Source organism: Delphinus delphis, chromosome 14 (assembly GCF_949987515.2).
Source record: "Delphinus delphis chromosome 14, mDelDel1.2, whole genome shotgun sequence".
NCBI classification, from domain to species: domain Eukaryota; kingdom Metazoa; phylum Chordata; class Mammalia; order Artiodactyla; family Delphinidae; genus Delphinus; species Delphinus delphis.
Window position 1 is genome coordinate 76,697,329 of NC_082696.1, and position 21,017 is coordinate 76,718,345.

At 36.6% G+C, this 21,017-nt stretch overlaps 1 protein-coding gene across 3 annotated transcripts in view; it reads right to left on the bottom strand.

The window, feature by feature from the left end:
- The window catches only part of MYO6 (myosin VI), a 145,373-nt gene that overhangs the window by 45,258 nt on the left and 79,098 nt on the right, over positions 1–21,017 (bottom strand). For all 3 annotated transcript variants that reach the window (XM_060030326.1, XM_060030324.1, XM_060030325.1), the window contains exons 10-15: positions 14,966–15,046; positions 11,896–12,076; positions 6,796–6,940; positions 5,490–5,647; positions 4,014–4,105; positions 1,440–1,512 (exon numbers count right to left, since the gene is read on the bottom strand). In XM_060030326.1, coding sequence (XP_059886309.1) covers positions 1,440–1,512; positions 4,014–4,105; positions 5,490–5,647; positions 6,796–6,940; positions 11,896–12,076; positions 14,966–15,046 — 730 coding nt within the window. The remainder of the gene's footprint in view (positions 1–1,439; positions 1,513–4,013; positions 4,106–5,489; positions 5,648–6,795; positions 6,941–11,895; positions 12,077–14,965; positions 15,047–21,017) is intronic.

Below are 21,017 nucleotides of genomic sequence, written 5' to 3' on the forward strand. Positions count from 1 at the left end.
GGACTGATCAGAAACAATGTAACATGATCCTGTAAGTATTGTATTCTCTCACAAGCAACAGAGAGCAGATGAATTTTGTTTCACATCTGCAATTTATTAGAAAATAACATCATATATTTAATATAGGTTTTAGAAAAACCACTCCATAAAGAAAGCGACTAACATAATAACCATTCCATCTGTAAGCCAGAAATACCTCCTCTCCCACATGACATCTATGTTCAAATTGAAGTCAAACTACAGACGTTTTTGCAGGCTTAGCTTTTTGAAACTGTTTATAGATATGGATTCAAAAACTTTCCAGCGAAACGTCAGTAACAGCACAAATTTATGCTCCTTCCATTCATGTTTCTGAATTTCCTGCCTGTCCAAAATAACTAGAAAATGTAAGCTGCTTAAATACATAAGCAGTGCTAAATGGGACAGACTCTAAAAGCCGCAGGACACAGGAAGAGAAATCCAGAAGTGCTAATTGGGACAGACTCCAAAAGCCGCAGGACATAGGAAGAGAAATCCAGGTTCTGACTGCACTGGTCAGAGAATGATGCTTCTTGGGCAATTAATAGAGGTGGAGGGGGACGCGCTAACTGAGCTATAACTGAGAGTGCTCTGATAGATGCACGACCCAAGTGGGCTGAAGGGGAAATGGAAGGGGAGGAGTTCCAGCCAAGATACCTCTGTGAAAGGATATGGTGTGTGAGGGGATATGCTGAGTGGACCAGGTAGGATGTGAAAGTGCTTTGAGAAGTAACACGAATGTAAAGTACTGTTATTATTGTTATTGTTGTTGTTATTACTATTACACTATCTTGTCCAAATCTAGCACATGAGTCACTGACTCAACTGTCAGATTCCATTTTCAAAGCAAGGCTTGCCGCACAGCTGATTTCAGAGATGCGTGGGAAAGAAAAGGCAGACTGAACACTCCCTGGGTGGGACAGGGAAAGGCTTCTTTACTGATAAAAACAGACAAGGAAAACAGAGACCCTGTTCTCCTGCTGCAGGGTGCTATCTGGATGGGACACTGGAACTTGTGATGCCAACTTGCCAAAGGGTGCGGGTGCAGAGAATAGAAACAAAGAACTGCAGACACGCAAAGCCAAATCCTGGCAGACGCCTCGGGCTTCCTCACACGAGATAAGAAATCCCTTCACTGCTTAAGCAATTTTGTGTCCTCCTTAACTTATTCACGTTAACTGTTTAAGAAAGAAAATATCCCTCACGGTAGATAGAAGGAATTTTACGAAAACTTTCAATATAGCTGAATTCGATGCCTTCATAGGAAAAATAACTTCCTAGCAGTACTAGAGAAGTAAAACCCTCTCTCAAGTACCACAATTTCAAGTCCCGTAACCAGCAGAGCACAGAAAAATTACCAGTGAAATCATTCACTGTATCTTCCCATATTTCCCAAAAGTAGAGCAAAAAAAAATACATACCTATACAGTCCTGGTTATCCACGTAATGTACTTCATTCACACCTAAACCTTCCTTCTGATAGAGTTCTTGTTCCTAAAAGGAAATAATCATAATCACAGATATGGAGCTACTGTGTGATAGGAAATGGATTCACTGTGCCATATCCGATCATAACATTTATTGATCAGTCAGTGTACAAGGCTCACACCAGCTGATTCGGGGACTGAGAAGTCTTAGCAAACATTAGGGAAGAAAAACACTTGCCCCTAAAGCAAGGCGAAATAAAAACTTACATGGCCAACATAACATGATTCACATTATGTGGAAGTGTTCCCCCCTGCAGATCAGCACGCTTTTCCCGAAATACGCTGGGCAGCCAGGCGCAAACACAGGGATCTGTTTATAACCATTCAAACCCAAGACAAGACCGGGGCTTTGAAACATTTTTAGCGATTCTAAAGTCAAACTTCCCAGTAGAATAGACCAGGGATCCGCACACTTTTCTGGAAGGGCCAGACAGTAAATATTTTCAGCTGTGGGCCATACTGTCTTTGTCACAACTGCGCAATTATGCCACTGCAGGGCGAAAGCAGCCACAGATAACAGTAAATGAAGAGCATGGCTGTCTTCCAATAAAATTTCATTTGTAAAATTAGGCGGCATGCTGGGTTTGTCCTGAAGGCCATAGTTTACCCCTGGAATACACAGAGGAACATAACTTGCTTTGATAATTTTAAAAAGCTTAAAAAACAGCTAAACAAACAAGCTCCCTGCTGACATGAAATTTGTCTGTCCTATTATATATCCTCAATAGCCCTCAATCATCGTCTAAAGAGAGGTAGAGCAGATTTATAACATTTATAGACAAGCACTAACGTTAAGGAAAGAGCAATTAACTGCAAATGGGCTCTAATATCTACACAGTGATATATATGAGGAGTATATCATTGGGGAAAATAAACATAATTTAGAAGAATAATTTACAAATCAAAGTTAAGTTCCTGGATGTAATTCTGGTATCTTCTTAAAATTAAAAAGAAAAAGGAGGAGGGAGGGATTTTATCACAGATGGGTGGGCAACGCAATGAGCTTAGGGTGATGTATATTTCAACCTTTTTTCCCCCTGAATGTTTGAATATTTCCTCCCACGAGACGTACTATTTAGAAAAGGTTTCTGTCATTCTAGAAGGCACTGTCTACTTGAACTCAATCTGAATTTGAAATTCACACATTTACTTTAAGGAATTATTATAAAAATAAACATGAATCAAGGCACTGTCTCCTCTTCATGTAGTTTCTACAAAAAGCTTGCTGGGTTGGTGTGGAAGGGAAGATTTAAGGCTGATTAAGTGAGAAGCATACATGCAAAACTTCACACAGTAATGAAAGGACTATGGCTGCCAGATGAAACTTTTCAGAGAAACTATCTTAACTGATAGGTACTTGTTTTAACCTGTTTTATTTATGCCAGAATTGGTATAATATATAAGATATTATAAGATAAGGTATAAAAGTTGGAATGTACTAGGAAACCCATAAAGACAAAACACAATAAAAATGGGGGAAAGATGAATGGGATGGGAACAGGAAAGAAAATATTTCACATTTCAAGTCCAGAGACAGTGGGGAACTCAGAACACAGCGGTGCTAATACGAAGGGAACGGTGCTGTGAGCCAGCAACTGGGAAGGAGGGTTCAGACCTGCAGAAGTCACTGAACTTCTGCAGTTTCTTCATCTGTAAAACAAAGGGCTGCACTAGATTAACAGATTAATTCTGAGTTCCCTTTAACTCTACTTTCTTCATTCAGTAAGACATATCTCAAACGGCTCAAAGGAAGGAAAGACGAGGGTATCAGTAGGTGGAGAATTCAAAATACAAGGTAAAAAATGGTTAGCCTAATCACAAATCCACTGATCCAAAGCTACTTTTACTCACTGTGCACTATGAGGTGTTACAAAGGAACTTTCCTAGACTTGAGAGCGTGAGTGTAGGCCACCAGTCATCTACTACAAGCAGGGGCAGGAAGTCCTTACTGGACCGGAGATGGTGTCCAGACAAAAGCACCCCACTGACAGGCCACTGGCAGTGCGCAGGGTATCCTGGCAGGGAAAGAGCTGCCCGGAGGTGGGCCAGGCCAGCGGCCCCAAGGAATCTCCTGGCCTGGTGGCTTTCCTGCCATACGGAGAGAGGGCGAGCAGGTAGCAGAGTGGACAGAAGCGGAGACACAGGGGAATAGAGGGAGATGCCCAGGTCAGGGCTGGGAGCAGACTACTGTTTGGCTGTGGCAAGAGTGAAGACAACAGAATGAGGAAAAGAAACAGGCAGAATTTCAAGTCTAGTAAAAGTCACCAGTAAGAAGCAAGAGACATTCACTTCTGAGGAGGTGCCTATTAGAGTTTTTACTGGGTCCCTAAGCCTCAGCTGTACCATTAACACTTCTGATGTGCCACTGGGGCCCACACTGGGCATCTCTGATTCCCTGGGCCACCTTACATCACACCCCATCCATCGGGCTAACTGCAGTATGTCTGTGTACCTTGAAATTTAAAATAGCTTAATGCGGTTCTCAAATCTAAATTGCATGGCAATTACCTCCTTCAGAATCCTTTCATTAAAAAACTGTTGAAGTTTTTCATTGCAATAGTTGATGCAAAATTGTTCAAAACTGTTACGTTCAAAGTACTCTGAAAACAAAACCAGAATCAAGAGTCATCATCAGCTCAACTTCACATTAGTAAATTTAACTAAGGATAAAGTTTTATTGTATCGATGTTTAATTTAACATTAGGTTAAAAAATATACATATAATTGTTCCATACTCCCCAAATGCTCTTATTTCAAGACTTAAATTTTTATATGCATTAAAATTAAGTATTAAAAATACCTTCGCTTGACAAAAAGGTGTTTGTCAGATAAGATAAATGTCAAATAGTAAAAGATGTAAAATATAAGTCACTTGTAAAGATTTTTAAAGCACAGGTGTTAAAGCAATCTAAATCAAAGAAGAAAAATGACTTAAAATGTAAGTACTTTATATTTTTCTATATAATCTGTAAAATTATAGTTAGAAAAAATATTATGGATACTAATGCATTTCTAAAATTAAGGGATTGTATTACATTATTTCTAAGATCCCTGTAGCTCTAAAATGTTACGACTCTGAGTATGTGAGTGTTCTGCTAAAACGGTGCAGACTAGGAAACAAATGTCTGAAGATTACGAAATCTTAAGTCAGTGACGAGTGTTTCTCTACCTTTGATCATAAGGTAATGCTTTATTGTAAATTTTAAAATATGTATTACAGCGAAAACAAAACTCTGCCCCTCCCAAATGTAAACACTCATATCTTCCCTTGACAAATGCAAACAAATTACGAAGGACACCACTTCTGCACAGAGGGAACGCCCACATTGATAAAGCCCAATGTAAAAAATGGTCAGACTTACTTTGAGATTTTTACAACACGTAATACTTTGAGATTTTTACGACACGGTAATTCTGAACAAAGCAGCATTCCGATATCAGTGACTCATTGCATTTCTGGTTATAAACCTCCATAGCTGTTCTCAAATATTTATGTTGATAGCTTACTCATTTGGTGGAAATTATTGGAAATAGCTATCTGCTGACAACTAACACTAATGATGAATTTTTACACATAGTAATGAGTTTGGCCTGTGTGCTAGGTCAACTGTACCCAGGTCCATTGGCTGGAGCCAATGGTTTTAATGACTTAATTCTCTGTATCAGCAGTACTCAAGACGTCACCTTTATCAGCTGTACTCATTTAAGAGTACACAGACATCTCTACCTATAGTAGTTTCAATCAACATGTTTTAATCTAAGCATTAGTATGACCAAAATCCATGAGTCTTCCCTTTCCTTTTTTTTTGGAAGCATTAGCTTCCTACTTAAATCGTATTATGAAATGAAATGGTGGTATGGACATATAACTGGAAATACATCAAGTGAAAGGTATTACAAGGGAAAGAAAGTTTTTAAAATTTTATTTTAAATATGTGTGAAAGTATCAAACAGATACAAACTCACAAACAAAACTATGCTTACCAAATCCAGCAATATCTAGGACTCCAATAAAATAGGATGATGTTTCAAAAGGAAAACACTGATTCACTCTGTTGACCACGTGATCGAAAAGATGGCTATAGACAGTCTTTGCCAAGGCATCCCGGGCGTTGTTTGCTTGCTCCACTTTCAGGGGTACCCTGTAAAAGAAGACCGTACCAACAGAAATTCTTCATAGTAATATGTTGTGGAAATAATGCAATATCCCCAAGAACTAAGTACATATTCACTGTGAAGAACAAAATAAACAGTTACAAAATGTCATTCGTGAATAGAGATAGATAAACGGGGCTAAGTAGAATACTACAAGAGAATTATCTACAAGATAATTAGATTAAAAGTCATCACTGAGTAAAAGAACATTAGGCTCAAAAACTCTTTTTAACCTTAATTTATACCTCATTGTGCATGCTGAATATATAAAAAAAATCATTCAGAGGAATAATCTTCCATGTGACTTTCTTAAATGCAAAAGAAACTGCGTTTAATTCAAGACTACTTTAAAGGTCAGAAACTGGGTTAACGCTGTTTAGGAAAAAAATGTTTACATCTTAAAATCCAAACTGTCCAACTCTACTCTTTCATGTAAATAACTACATGGTACAACAGTGTTGGACACTGCAGATACAGATACACAGTCCGATGAAGAGAGGCTGCCACAGGAAAGAATTTCCAAACACTGTGCTAAATGCTGTCATAAAGCATGAGGCCCTGTGGGAACACCAGAAAAAAATTATCAAAATTTGGAAGTAACCTTAAAAGTCATTCAGGTCAGACCAATACTTGAATCCCTTCTAAACAGTGATTTTCCAACTTATATTTCTTGTAATAGAACCCTTTCCTAAAGGGACTCTTATGTGGACACGCCATACTTAAGACACAAAAAAGAACTGCTTTGGAACACAGGGGAACGGAGGACACGATTGCTGAGGACCACCCTCCTGTGCTTTTACCAGCCTTCCCTTGGGTTCCAGAAATCTCTCCAAGGAGCCACGCAACTGTAGGGCACTACTATACATCTTCCTCGCTGAGATTTTCTTCATAACTTGGAGTGGGCTTAGCAAAGAATCAGGCTAAGCATACCTTGCGAATACTTCCCAAAGTAAGAGTTACCGAATTTTCTGAGTGGCTAAAAGATCTTTTTAACCTTATTTTTCTTAATTTGTTGAAAAATTTTTGAAATATGTCACTAGAACTCACTGCCTGCCTTATTCAGCAAGCGATAGAGAGCCTGGCCTTTTCCCCCACAAGGCAGGATTTTTACAGAGCAATGAGTTAGGGGACTTACTTTATCACTGTTCCTTTGGTGCCCCCTGCTGTTGTTAGCATGACTCTTGTAGTTAAACTTACACGAAGATCATCTTGATCCAAACCCAGTAATTCAGCACAATACTCCAATGACTGAGTAGATTTATTCTTCAGATTACAGCCACCTAATGAACACATATTTCAACTTGAAATTAATAAACATTATGTAAACCAGATTTTCAAGATGCATTTCTTAGAAGTACACTTCACTTACATAAAACTATGGACTAGACAAGGCTTAGTTGTGACTTTTAATTTCACCTCGCTTGTTCCCCACCCTTGTCAGACACTCACACTGCCAAGGTCAGTGGGAGACCCTCACTCAGGGCAGCCCATGATACAATCCTTTCAGCCCATCAATTTTAGCCTGTCACAGTTTCATTTTTTAATGACCCTGCAAGCAAAATATACTAAAGATAGATTATAATCCTTGTTAATATATTAAAATAAATCTCTGGAATAACAGAGTGCCTAATCACTGAAGTCATACGACTGCAGAAAATATCAAGGAGCAATTTCAGTGGTAGATGTTGTGAGGCACTGTAGTAGGTCAGTGTGGGTGTGGACATCTGTCTATGTGTGTGTGTGGGGGGTGTGTGCACACGCATGTGCTCGTGAGGCTCGGGGACAAAGGAAGAGGGTGAGGCGGCCACGGCTATTTCCTGTACATCATATCTATAGATTTCTATTTATGGAGCTGGTTTCAAAAAGTTTTTTCTAGAAAGACAGAATACGACAGTCCTTAGACTCGGGGCTGTGATGGCTCTACAACTTACTAGCTGTGTGACCTTGAACGAGTTACTTATTCTTTCTGTACTCAGTTTCCTCACCCATATAAAGATGATAATTAACTGTACCAGCCTAATAAGGTTGTTATGAAGATTAAAAAGGCTATATACGTGAAGTGCCTGGAAGAGTGTCTGGTACATAATAAGCACTCTATGAAGGTACCGATAATTATTATCCTATTACTACTAATATTAAAAATAATAAACATTTTATTAACATTTTTTATGGTTTAGTGCTTATAAATGATTCATTTTAAGACTAATTTCAAAATTACAAAGAACGTATGAAATCACAATGAGAATTTTATCATGACAAATTAATAAACTATTTAACAGACTGCTCTCAGGAGAAAGAAACCGTGAGATCTTATATGAATGAGGGCTTGTCAAGACAATTCATTGGGGAAAAGAACAGCTTTTCAAACAAAGTGCAGTGGGCAACTGGACATCCACATGTAAAAGAATGAAGTTGGACCCCTCCTTCACACCATACACAGAAATTAACTCAACATCAATCAAAGACCTAAAGGTAAGAGTAACACTATTAAACTCTTAGAAGAATACAGACATAAATCCTTGTGATCTTGGACCAGATAATGGCTTCCTAGATATGGCACCATAAGCAACTAAAGAAAAAACAGACAAACTGGATTTCATCAAAATGAAAAACTTTTGTGCTTCAAAGAACAGTATCCAGAAATGAAAAACACAACCCGCAGAATGAGAGAAGATATTTGCAAATTATACATCGGATAAGGAACTTGTATTTAGAACATATTAAAAAACTCTTCCCACTCAGTAATAAAAAGGCGATCCAATTAATAAGTGAGTAAAGAACATAAGTAGTCCTTCCTCAAAACAAGATATACAAATGGCCAATACAGTTGAAAATATGCTCAACACCGTGAGCCATCAGGAAAATGCAAATTAAAACCACAATGAGGTAGCACTTGCCAGGCACTAGGGCGGTAAGAATGTAAAACCCTTCAGTTACTTTGAAAGTCAATTCCTCTTAAGGTTAAATATAGAATTACCATATGACTCAGCAATTCTACTCCTAGGCATACACCCAAGAGAAATGAAAACATATGTCCACACAAAAACTTGCACACAAATGTTTATAGCAGCATAATTCATAATAGCCAAAGGTGGAAGCAACCTAAAAGTTCACCAAATAACAAATGGATAAACAAAATGTCGTATATCCATACAATGGAATATTACTCAGCAATAAAAAGAAATGATGTACTGACACATGTTAAAACATGGATGAACCTTGAAAACATTATGCTACCTGAAAGACGCCAGTCACAAAGAGCACATATTGTATGATTCCATTGATATGAAATGCCCATGACAGGCAAATTGATAGAGACAAAGTAGAACAGTGGTTGCCTAAAGGCTAGGGATTTGGGAGGAGATGGGGTGGGGGGGTAAGGGTATGGGGTCCGTATCTGGAGTGATGAAAATATTCTAAAACTGAATATAGTGATTGTTGCACAACTCAATGTGAATTATATTTCAATAAAGCTGAAAAAAAGAATATGGGGAGAGGAATACTTAGAAGATATATTAAACCTTTAATTCTATGAAGGTAAGATTACTACTAATTTCTAGTTTATACACACACACGTTATCTAAAATTATATAACTCAAAAGGTTGATCAACAATAATTAATTCATTTAAATACTTCTCTTTTTTTTTTTACTATTCTGCAAAGTTTCTTACACACTTCCAGGAATTATGTAAGGCTAGCATAGAAAAAATTTATTTTAAAAGTTTCAAAAGGGCAAAATACTGGGAAATAACGCAAGGCTTTTCGTGTCACTCCCCTTCCAAAAAAGAACTTCTCTGAACACTTTTTACATTAGTTGTTATAATAATGTATGTTTTTGTTATGTGGAATTTTTAAAACATAGGAAGTCCCTAGAGGCATTCTTTGCATTTCCATCATGAAAAAACTTTTAAATAGCAGTGGGAGCTGTCTGAACATTTACTGAAGAATAAATTTTCTGATAAAATAATTACGAATATCCGGAGCCTTCTCAAATTGCAAGGTCATGCCAAAATTGAGCTCTCCAGGGCAGGAAAAATCAATTCTGATTAGCAAGAAACCATCTGAATCTATACGAAGGATCATAGGAAGGATGAAGATTAATATAATAAAATCTTAGCTATTAAAATAAATAAAAAAATAAATAAATAAAAACAGCCTAGTTTATTAATTCTCTGGATTCATTGCCTCATTCCAATCTGCTCTGCTTTCTGCTCATTTTCCCTTCAACAGAAGGAAGTTGGAGAAGAAAAATAAAAGATAATGTGAATATCTGCTATGTGCCTTTTGACCATTTAAGTGCTTTTCAACTAACTAGATCATGCCACATTTATGATCCTCTGTGTACATCTGCGTGTTTACCACACGGTAATAACATGAGGTGTGTGAAAATGCCACCTATCACTTCTAACAACATGTCCAAACTGTGCATTAATTTTTCTAAACTTTTTTGGACATTACTTAGAACTCCTACATGCTCCCTTGGTATAACGATGCCCCAGAGCAAACGAAAGTGTATTCTAACATTCATTACATTTTCAAATCCCTCAAAAAAACTAGTAACAATTTTAATGCATACTAAGAACATACCTGATTTTGCCTGGTTTTTCTTTTTGTTTCTTTTATTTTAATCTGGGAGTAATCTGCATTTTTATTTTTCTTATTCATTAAAAAACACTTAGAGTGATTACTACATGCCAGACTTAAGTATTCACATCATTCTACAAATATTTAACTCACTTATTCCTCTTTATAACATGAGGTAAGGCCTGTTATTTATTATTGCTAGTTTACAGGTGAGGAAACCGAGACACAGAGGTTAAGTTCCTGGCCCAAGGTCACACAGGCAGGTAACACACGGTGAAAAGCCTGGCCCAAGACCACGTGCTCTTACACACCACACTCTGATGTCACAGCACCGCGGACACTCAGTCTGAAAGCCACTCAGACTGTTGACTTCCATCTGCTCAGAAGGTTCAGTGACAGGGGGCAATGAGGGGCAGTTATCACACGTACTGGAGTTAGTCAGACATGGGTCGAACCGGCTCTCACACCTACAACTTCACTAATGACCATATTACTTAAACTCCTGCACAGGTCCTACTTCTGTAAAATGGAGATAATATCCTCTACCTCATTATCTTTATTAAGTTCAGATTATGATTATGATGTTTATGATGAAATACAGTTTATGAAGGGTCTTGCACGTAGCAGACATTTTTTTTAATGTTCTTGTTCCTTCCTCTTGTGCCCTTTTCCTTATATGCAAACTACTGCTAGGAAAAAACACTTCTCATGGATTATTTCTTCATTATTTTACGAATGAAAAATCCAAGGCTTAGAGAGCTTCTGGGATCTGACACTAAAGCCCATGTTATTGACTACTATATTAAATGGTGCTTCCTATTTTTTTAAAACTCTTTTAAACAATGTATTTATGCAGGAGTCAACAATCTTTTTCTCTAAAGAGTGAGGTTTTAGGCTTTGCTGGCCATCCAGTCTCTGTCACAAGCCCAACTCTGCCACTACGAAAGCTGGCATAGGCAAAACATAAATAAATGTGTGTGGCTGTGTTCTAACAATACTTTATTTACAAAAACAGGCAGCTAGTCAGATCTGACCACGAGCCATAGCCTGCCAACTCCCGCATTCATGGATCAAACTGAAGATCATATAAAAAGCCTTACTATTTATGTAGAGACTGAAACGATACAGTTGAAAAGTTACTATAGTGCAGGCATTTAAATGATCTGTTCAATCTGCATCAAGTTTAACCTGTTTTCATTTCCCAGTAACAATGTATATGGGCTTTCATGTATTCAATTAACCTAATTAACCATTCCAAGTTTAGATCAATGAACCAGAAAAATGTCAAAATACCTTAAAAGATGGTAGAGAGAATTATTATGTTCACTTATTGGAAAAGATTAATATCAGTTGAAAAATTTACCCAAATATGACCCTGGTAGTCAGGACTGTTTATCCTTCACAGGACGAGTTTATTCCTCATCAGTATCACTGATTTATTCAAAAAGAGCTCATAATAACTAATAATGCAGCATCCTGTAGTTGCAAGAGTCATCACATAATACAGTATATTCTAGAAGTGGAGGGTATTAACAAGCCTGCACACAGAGTAAATTTTCATATGACAATTAAGTGACAAACTTCTAATTTTACTCCTTTTTAAAATAAAGCAAAACAAAAAGACCACAAGAAAAAAAAAAAAAAAAAAACCTGAAGTGCTGCCGGCTTCCTCAAAATCAATATTTCCAAGGTGCAGGACACCAGCTACTACCCGGAACAGATCAAGCTTTTCTTCATCATCCAAACCAATCTTTTTCATGGCTGTGCACATTCTAATAAAATCTCCATGGTCATCTAACAAAGGATCTTTCAAGGAACCTCCTTTAAGATACTACAAAACAAGAAGACATCAATTAATTGTGGTTTACATTATTTAAGTATACTAACACAACTACACAACGTCTATTCACTACATAACATGCAAAAATAAAATGTGTCAATCATAAAACTTTAGTGTTCCAACACATTCAAAAACTGAATGACTGGGCAAAGTGTACCCAGGATTTATGTATTATTTCTTTCAATGACATGTGAATCTACAACTATCTCAGTAAAAATTTCAGTCAAAAATGGAATGGGATGTTTTCCAATTTAATTACAACTTTAATTCTAAAACTAGGACATTATATAAAAATATAAATTGAGTGAAAATGAAGGGAATATCAGCGGTTGAAATGAATCAACATGAAACCATAGGTCAAAAAGAACTGAGGTTTTAAAAAGCTGTAATAAAAATTTAAATCTGACACTTAGCATTACACTCCTTCAGGTTAACTGCCATCAACTACACCAATATTCCACAGCAGTAACCAGTGGACAGGCTAACAACAATGTTCATGGCCTGGGAATTAATTTTTAAACCTTTCTGTATTAGTATATATGAGGTAAAGTGTATTAGTAAGCATTATGCTTACGCTAAGAATTTATGCAATGACTGAAAACATTTCCGAAAAAATGAAGAGAAAACTTGCTTTCTCTCCTAAAAGAACGTGCGTCTAAAGTATTCATTTACTAGAACCTATAACAAACTCAGAAGAAGGAAGAAGAAAAGTCAGCCCTGCAGAAACTAGAAGGAGGAAAAAGAAATTACTGGACACAGAAAGATAGGACTAGCAATTTTCCAGAACTTGAGAATGAATAAGTAAAATTAAACATTAGGTAACAGCATCAGAATTAACTGGCCATTAAAGACGCCCCTACGAGATTTTTTTTTTCCTCCAGGTTGCCAACTGCTTCCCAGCTAAATTTGTAATTGCCTTTCCACACAAGTCTTTAAAATGTTTAATTATGCATGTGTAAAATTTCTGGAAAATGTCTAGACAAAGAAATTTAATTTTATTCTTAAAGAAAACAATCACATGCAGCCAAATTTAAAACAAAGCACATATCGTGCAGAATTTTTAGTCTTGCAATTGAAAGGTTACTTCATTTAAAAACTGTTTCTAATCAATTGTCAATGAATATATTGCTATCACGGCAGACTAAAAATACTGCATTCTCCTAAAAATAACACACGGCTTGAAGACATGCCAATGGAACTAGGCAAAGGATTCTAAATAGTCAAAATGATCACCTCATCCTCCTGATAAAGAAGACAATAAAAAGTAATTTAAACATATTAAATCCATTATTCACTTATATATTTTTATATATAAACCCAGTAATATGAATACGATTCCTAACAAACTATGTTGACTCTAGAATCAGAAACTGTACATTTTCTTCCTAAGATAGCACAAAGACTGCTACTCTTTGCAGGGTAAAATCCAGTTTTCTTTCCTCTCCACTCAGTTTTTTCCATGGTAAAAGATCAAATTTATATATGTATATATTTTTTCCTTTGGGATAGCTGCAGTATCCCACCAGGAAATGTCCCCATTATCTTAGTGGAAATAATACAATTTCTATATTTCAATGATGCCTTATAAAAATATAGGTTATCATAACAAAGGAAGATACCATAATAAATACTAATGTCACTTCTTAAAGTTCCAACCATGGATGTAATATAAAGTTTACAAACATCTGTGTCTAAAATGATAAATAAAATGTCAACTTAAACAAAAATTAACTGCAGACTCATCTGCTTAGAATTCAAATTAATGGGAATTTTTAGTTGCTTTCTGTTCTTTTCTATGAATATACTAAAGACATAATTCACCTCACCATTTTGAAAGTAGTCAAAAACATCTGACTCACAAATGCAGGGGCATTAAAAACCGAGTATAATAAAACCTTGTTCACTTAAATATAAGTCTTTAATAAAGTAAAGACAATATGAACTAGCCCCTATTATTAATCCTGACTTAGTGTTTCATAATTTAAGCTCCCTGAGTAAATACAACTTAATCCCACTTACTACTTAAACATTGCATATTAAAATTTATAAAAGTTGCAGTAGATTTTTAGATTAAGGACTTAATGTTTTTAAAATAATACTTAATGGTATAATTATATCTACTTACTCTTAGAAATACAATGATTTAGTAAGACCTATACATAAAACTTTTCATAATATATTACAGAAACATGATGTTTTAAAGAGAAATATTAAATAATACATAAGCATTAGTTCACAAGAATGCTCACTCTACTTATTGTCTACATCAAAGCTTACTTCAGCCTTGACACAGACAATAAATTATAAAGGACATATTTTATACTTAATCACAAATGGGTAATATGAGAGTAAGTTTCAAAAATGTCAGCAAAGGATGATTCTTAGGCAATCTGATGTCCTCATGCCGGGAAAATAACAAGAGGAGAGCAGTGCACTGAGGTCCCACCAAGACCCAGAACCTGTGGCTTCTGCAGATACCAAAAGAGGTGTAAAGTACTTCTCGGCGAGAGGTGTGGATGAGTATTTAGGTTTTTTAAGCATAAGCCTAAAAGTAAGAGATCCTGGGCTTCCCTGGTGGCGCAGTGGTTGGGAGTCCACCTGCCGATGCAGGGGACACGGGTTCGTGCCCCGGTCTGGGAAGATCCCACGTGCCGCGGAGCGGCTGGGCCTGTGAGCCATGGCCGCTGGGCCTGCGCGTCCGGAGCCTGTGCTCCTCGATGGGAGAGGCCATAGCAGTGAGAGGCCCGCGTACGGCAAAAAAAAAAAACAAAAACCAAAGTAAGAGATCTTACTTGGTTTCCAAAATAAAAAATAGAATACATCTTTCAGCACAATTTTTTTGTATTAAAGATTATAATTTTTTTTTAAAGGTTACTTTACCTCAGGACTTTTTCGGTTCTGTAAAATGTGTTTGTCAGTTTCTTTGTTAGCAAAGTATCTAGTGCAGCCTCGGTTTAAATACTAGGACAAAGAAATTTAAAATATAATTAACAAATATGATCCACGGGAAAATGATACAAAAGAAAACACAACTTATCAAATAGTGCTAACGCTAAAGAATTTCTAAACATAACCTGAGTATCATTTAATCTCTCAATTAAAATCAATACTTCTATATACCATAAACATTTCATTCCTACTAATCACAGCAGGGATGGTGAAAATCCTAACCTGAAAATAGATTAAATTACATGATTAACATAAAAACCAATACCATAAAGCTTTCCTATTTTTCTAAGGTAGCAATTTTTTTAAAATATGTATCTCCAGTTTATTTATTCATTTTTAACATCTTTATTGAGTATAATTGCTTTACAGTGTTCTGTCAGTTTCTGCTGTATAACAAAGTGAATCAGCTATATGCATACGTGTATCCCCATATCCCATCCCTCTTGTGTCTCCCTCCCACCCTCCCTATCCCACCCCTCTAAGTGGTCACAAAGCACCGAGCGGATCTCCCTGTGCTATTCGGCTGCGTCCCACTAGCTATCTATTTTACATTTGGTAGCGTATATATGTCCATGCCACTCCCTCACTTCGTCCCAGTTAACCCTTCCCCCTCCCCATGTCCTCAAGTCCGTTCTCTCTGTCTGTGTCTTTATTCCTGTCCTGCCCTTAGGTTCATCAGAACCATTTTTTTTTTAGATTCCATATGTATGTTTTAGCATACGGTATTTGTTTTTCTCTTTCTGACTTACTTCACTCTGTATGACAGACCCTAGGTCCATCCACCTCACTACAAATAACTCAATTCTGTTTCTTTTTGTGGCTGAGTAATATTCCATTGTATATATGTGCCACATCTTCTTTATCCATTCATCTGTAGATGCACACTTAGGTTGCTTCCATGTACTGGCTATTGTAAATACTGCTGCAGTGAACTACGTGGTACATGACTCTTTTTGAATTGTGGCTTTATCAGGGTACATGCCCAGTAGTCAGATTGCTGGGTCATATGGTAGTTCTATTTGTAGTTTTTGAAGGAACCTCCATACTGTTCTCCATAGTGGCTGTATCAATTTACATTCCCACCAACAGTGCAAAAGGGTTCCCTTTTCTCCACACCCTCTCCAGCATTTATTGTTTCTAGACTTTTTGATGATGGCCATTCTGACCAATGTGAGGTGATACCTCATTGTAGTTTTGATTTGCATTTCTCTAATGATTAGTGATGTTGAGCATCCTTTCATGTGTTTGTTGGCAGTCTGCAGTATCTTCTTTGGAGAAATGTCTATTTGGATCTTCTACCCATTTTTGGATTGGGTTGTTTTTTTGATATTGAGCTGCATTAGCTGCTTGTGTATTTTGGAGATTAATCCTTTGTCAGTTGCTTCGTTTGCAAATATTTTCTCCCATTCTGAGGATTGTCTTTTCATCTTCTTTATGGTTTCCTTTGCTGTGAAAAACCTTTTAAGTTTCATTAGGTCCCATTTGTTTATTTTTGTTTTTATTTCCATTTCTGTAGGAGGTGGGTCAAAAAGGATCTTGCTGTGATTTATGTCATAGAGCGTTCTGCCTATGTTTTCCTCTAAGAGTTTTATAGTGTCTGGGCTTACATTTAGGTCTTTAATCCATTTGGAGTTTATTTTTGTGTATGGTGTTAAGAAGTGTTCTAATTTCATTCTTTTACATGTAGCTGTTCAGTTTTCCCAGCACCACTTACTGAAGAGGCTGGCTTTTCTCCATTGTATATTCTTGCCTCCTTTATCAAAAATAAGGTGACCATATGTGCATGAGTTTATCTCTGGGCTTTCAATCCTGTTCCATTGATCTATATTTCTGTTTTTGTGCCAGTACCATACTGTCTTCATTACTGTAGCTTTGTAGTATAGTCTGAAGTCCAGGAGCCTGATTCCTCCAGCTCCGTTTTTCCTTCTCAACATTGCTTTGGCTATTCGGGGTCTTTTGTGTTTCCAAACAAATTGTGCAATTTTTTGTTCTAGTTCTGTGAAAAATGCCATTGGTAGTTTGATGGGGATTGCAGTGAATCTGTAGATTGCTTTGGGTAGTATAGTCATTTTCACAATGTGGATTCTTCCAATCCAAGAACATGGTATATCTTGTATAATCTTTAATTTCTTTCAACAGTGTCTGATAGTTTTCTGCATACAGGTCTTTTGTCTCCTTAGGTAGGTTTATTCCTAGGTATTTTATTCTTTTTGTTGCAATGGTAAATGGGAGTGTTTCCTTAATTTCTCTTTCAGATATTTCATCATTAGTGTACAGGAATGCAAGAGATCTCTGTGCATTAAGTTTTTATTCTGCTACATTACCAAATTCATTGATTAGCTCTAGTAGTTTTCTGGTAGCATCTTTAGGATTCGCTATATATAGTATCATGTCATCTGCAAACAGTGACAGTTTTACTTCTTCTTTTCCGATTTGGATTCCTTTTTATTTCTTTTTCTTCTCTGATTGCCGTGGCTAAAGCCTCCAAAACTATGTTGAATAATGGTGGTGAGAGTGGGCAACCTTGTCTTCTTGCTGATCTTAGAGGAAATGGTTACAGTTTTTCACCACTGAGAATGATGTCGACTGTGGGTTATATATGGCCTTTATTATGTTGAGTTAGGTTCCCTCTATGCCTACTTTCTGGAGAGTTTTTATCATAAATGGGTGTTGAATTTTGTCAAAAGCTTTTTCTGCATCTATTGAGATGATCATATGGTTTTTATTCTTCAATTTGTTAATATGGGGTATCACATTGATTGATTTGCATATATATATATATATTTTTTTTTTTTAAATGGGTAATGAGAGCTCTTCCATCTTGTAATTGTTCCCTAGGGTGTATTTTACAAAACTGGGTGATTTTTAGTATGCTCCTTGAAAAAGAAAGAAGTGTTTTGTTGTTGTTGTTTGTTTGTTTGTTTAAAAGATGTTGGGGATAGGAGTTTATTAATTAATTTATTTATTTTTGCTGTGTTGGGTCTTTGTTTCTGTGCAAGGGCTTTCTCTAGTTGTGGCAAGCAGGGGCCACTCATTGCGGTGCGTGGGCATCTCACTATCGAGGCCTCTCCTGTTGTGGAGCACAGGCTCCAGATGCGCAGGCTCAGTAGTTGTGGCTCACAGACCCACTTGCTCTGCGGCATGTGGGATCTTCCCAGACCAGGGCTCGAACCCGTGTCCCCTGCACTAGCAGGCAGATTCTCAACCACTGCACCACCAGGAAAGCCCGATTTGCATATAATGAAGAAACCTTGCACTCCTGGGATAAACCCCACTTGATCACAGTGTATGATCCTTTTAATGTGCTGTTGGATTCTGTTTGCTAGTATTTTGTTGAGGATTTTTGCATCTAAGTTCATCAGAGATTCTGGCCTGTAGTTTCTTTTTTGTGTGACATCTTTGTCTGGTTTTGGTATCAGGGTGATGGTGGCCTCATAGAATGAGTTTGGGAGTGTTCCTCCCTCTGCTATATTTTGGAAGAGTTTGAGAAGGATAGGTGTTAGCTCGTCTCTAAATGTTTGATAGAATTCACCTGTAAAGCCATCTGGTCCTGGACTTTTGTTTGTTGGAAGGTTTTTAATCACTGTTTCAATTTCAGTGCTTGTGACTGGTCTGTTCATATTTTCTATGTCTTCCTAGTTCAGTCTCGGAAGGTTGCGCTTCTGTAAGAATTCGTCCATTTCTTCCAGGTTGTCCATTTTATTGGCAAGAGTTGCTTGTAGTAATCTCTCATGATCCTTTGTATTTCTGCAGTGTCAGATGTTACTTCTCCTTTTTCATTTCTAATTCTGTTGATTTGAGTCTTCTCCCTTTTTTTCTTGATGAGTCTGGCTAATCGTTTATCAATTTTATCTTCTCAAAGAAGCAGCTTTTAGTTTTACTGATCTTTGCTATTGTTTCCTTCATTTCTTTTTCATTTATTTCTGATCTGATCTTTATGATTTCTTTCCTTCTGCTAACTTTGGGGGTTTTTTGTTCTTCTTGCTCTAATTGCTTTAGGTGTAAGGTTAGGTGTTTATTTGAGATTTTTCTGTTTCTTGAGGTAGGACTGTATTGCTATAAACTTCCCTCTTAGAACTGCTTTTGCTGCATCCCACAGGTTTTGGGTTGTCGTGTTTTCATTGTCATTTGTTTCTAGGTATTTTCTGATTTCCTCTTTGATTTCTTCAGTGACCTCTTGGTTATTTAGTAGCGTATTTTTTGGCCTCCCTGTGTTTGTATTTTTTACAGTATTTTCCTGTAATTGATATCTAGTCTCATAGTGTTGTGGTAGGAAAAGATACTTGATACGATTTCAGTTTTCTTAAATTTACCAAGGCTTGATTTGTGACCGAAGATATGGTCTATCCTGGAGAATGTTCCATGAACACTTGAGAAGAAAGTGTATTCTGTTGTTTTTGGATGGAATGTCCTATAAATATCAATTAAGTCCATCTTGTTTAATGTGTCATTTAAAGCTTGTGTTTCCTTATTTATTTTCGTTTTGGATGATCTGTCCATTGGTGAAAGTGGGGTGTTAAAGTCCCCTACTATGATTATGTTACTTTTGATTTCCCCTTTTATGGCTGTTAGCATTTGCCTTATGTATTGAGGTGTTCTTATGTTGGGTGCATAAATATTTATAATTGTTGTTTCTTTTTCTTGGATTGATCCCTTGATCATTTCAGTGTCCTTCCTTGTCTCTTGTAACATTCTTTACTTTAAAGTCTATTTTGTCTGATATGACTATTGCTACTCCAGCTTTCTTGTGATTTCCATTTTCATGGAATATCTTTTTCCAACCCCTCACTTTCAGTCTGTATGTGTCCCTAGGTCTGAAGTGGGTCTCTTGTAGACAGCATATGTACGGGTCTTGTTTTTGTATCCATTCAGCCAGTCTGTTTTTTGGTTGGAGCATTTAATCCATTTACATTTAAGGTAATTATCAATATGTATGTTCCTATTACCATTTTCTTAATCGTTTTGGGGTTTTTTGTTTGTTTGTTTTACAGGATAATAAAATTTTAATGAAAATTTCCACAAGAAATTTTTTGACAGAATGTGAAGTTTTATTATTTGTCTTTATTATTTTGTCCTGAATGTACACATGAGGTTTCTGAATCAGAGCAGATTTTTTTTTATTTACCTTATAGCTAATAACAAGTGTGTTGTGCCCTTGTGTCTAAGTTCTTACACTTACACCAACATAATGAGAGCCAGGTCAAATATCCTACAAATACAAAGTCTGTCTTGTAGACGAGGGATATAGAAAATGAATTTTCTGTACTTACATACAGAAAAAATAAGCAGTCAACTCTCTGTACTCGTCATAGTCTTTTTGAAAATTTCTACTCTAATATGTTGGAATTTAAATAATTCTCTCCAGGGAAAATATAAGAGCATTGCCTAAAGCTTTACAATCCAAAGATGACTTATTTTCTCTTCAAGTGTGAAAATGTACCTCTGCAGTTAGGTAAATCTCTATAGAGTTTTCAATATCTATACAGTTGTAAATTAACTTCCATGGCTGGGTTTGTTTTTATAGGTCTTTTCCTTCTCTTTTCTTTCCTGCCTAGAGAAGTTCCTTTAGCATTTTTTTGTAAAGCTGGTTTGGTGGTGCTGAATTCTCTTAACTTTTGCTTACCTGTAAAGGTTTTAATTTCTTCATCAAATCTGAATGAGATCCTTGCCGGGTAGCGTAATCTTGGTTGTAGGTTTTTCCCTTTCATCACTTCTAATATATCCTGCCACTCCCTTCTGGCTTGCAGAGTTTCTACTGAAAGATCAGGTGTTAACCTTATGGAGATTCCCTTGTATGTTATTTGTTGCTTTTCCCTTGCTGCTTTTAATATTTTTCTTTATATTTAATTTTTGATAGTTTGATTAATATGTGTCTTGGTGTGTTTCTCCTTGGATTTATCCTGTATGGGACTCTCTGTGCTTCCTGGACTTGATTGACTGTTTCATTTCCCATGTTAGGGAAGTTTTTGACTATAATCTCTTC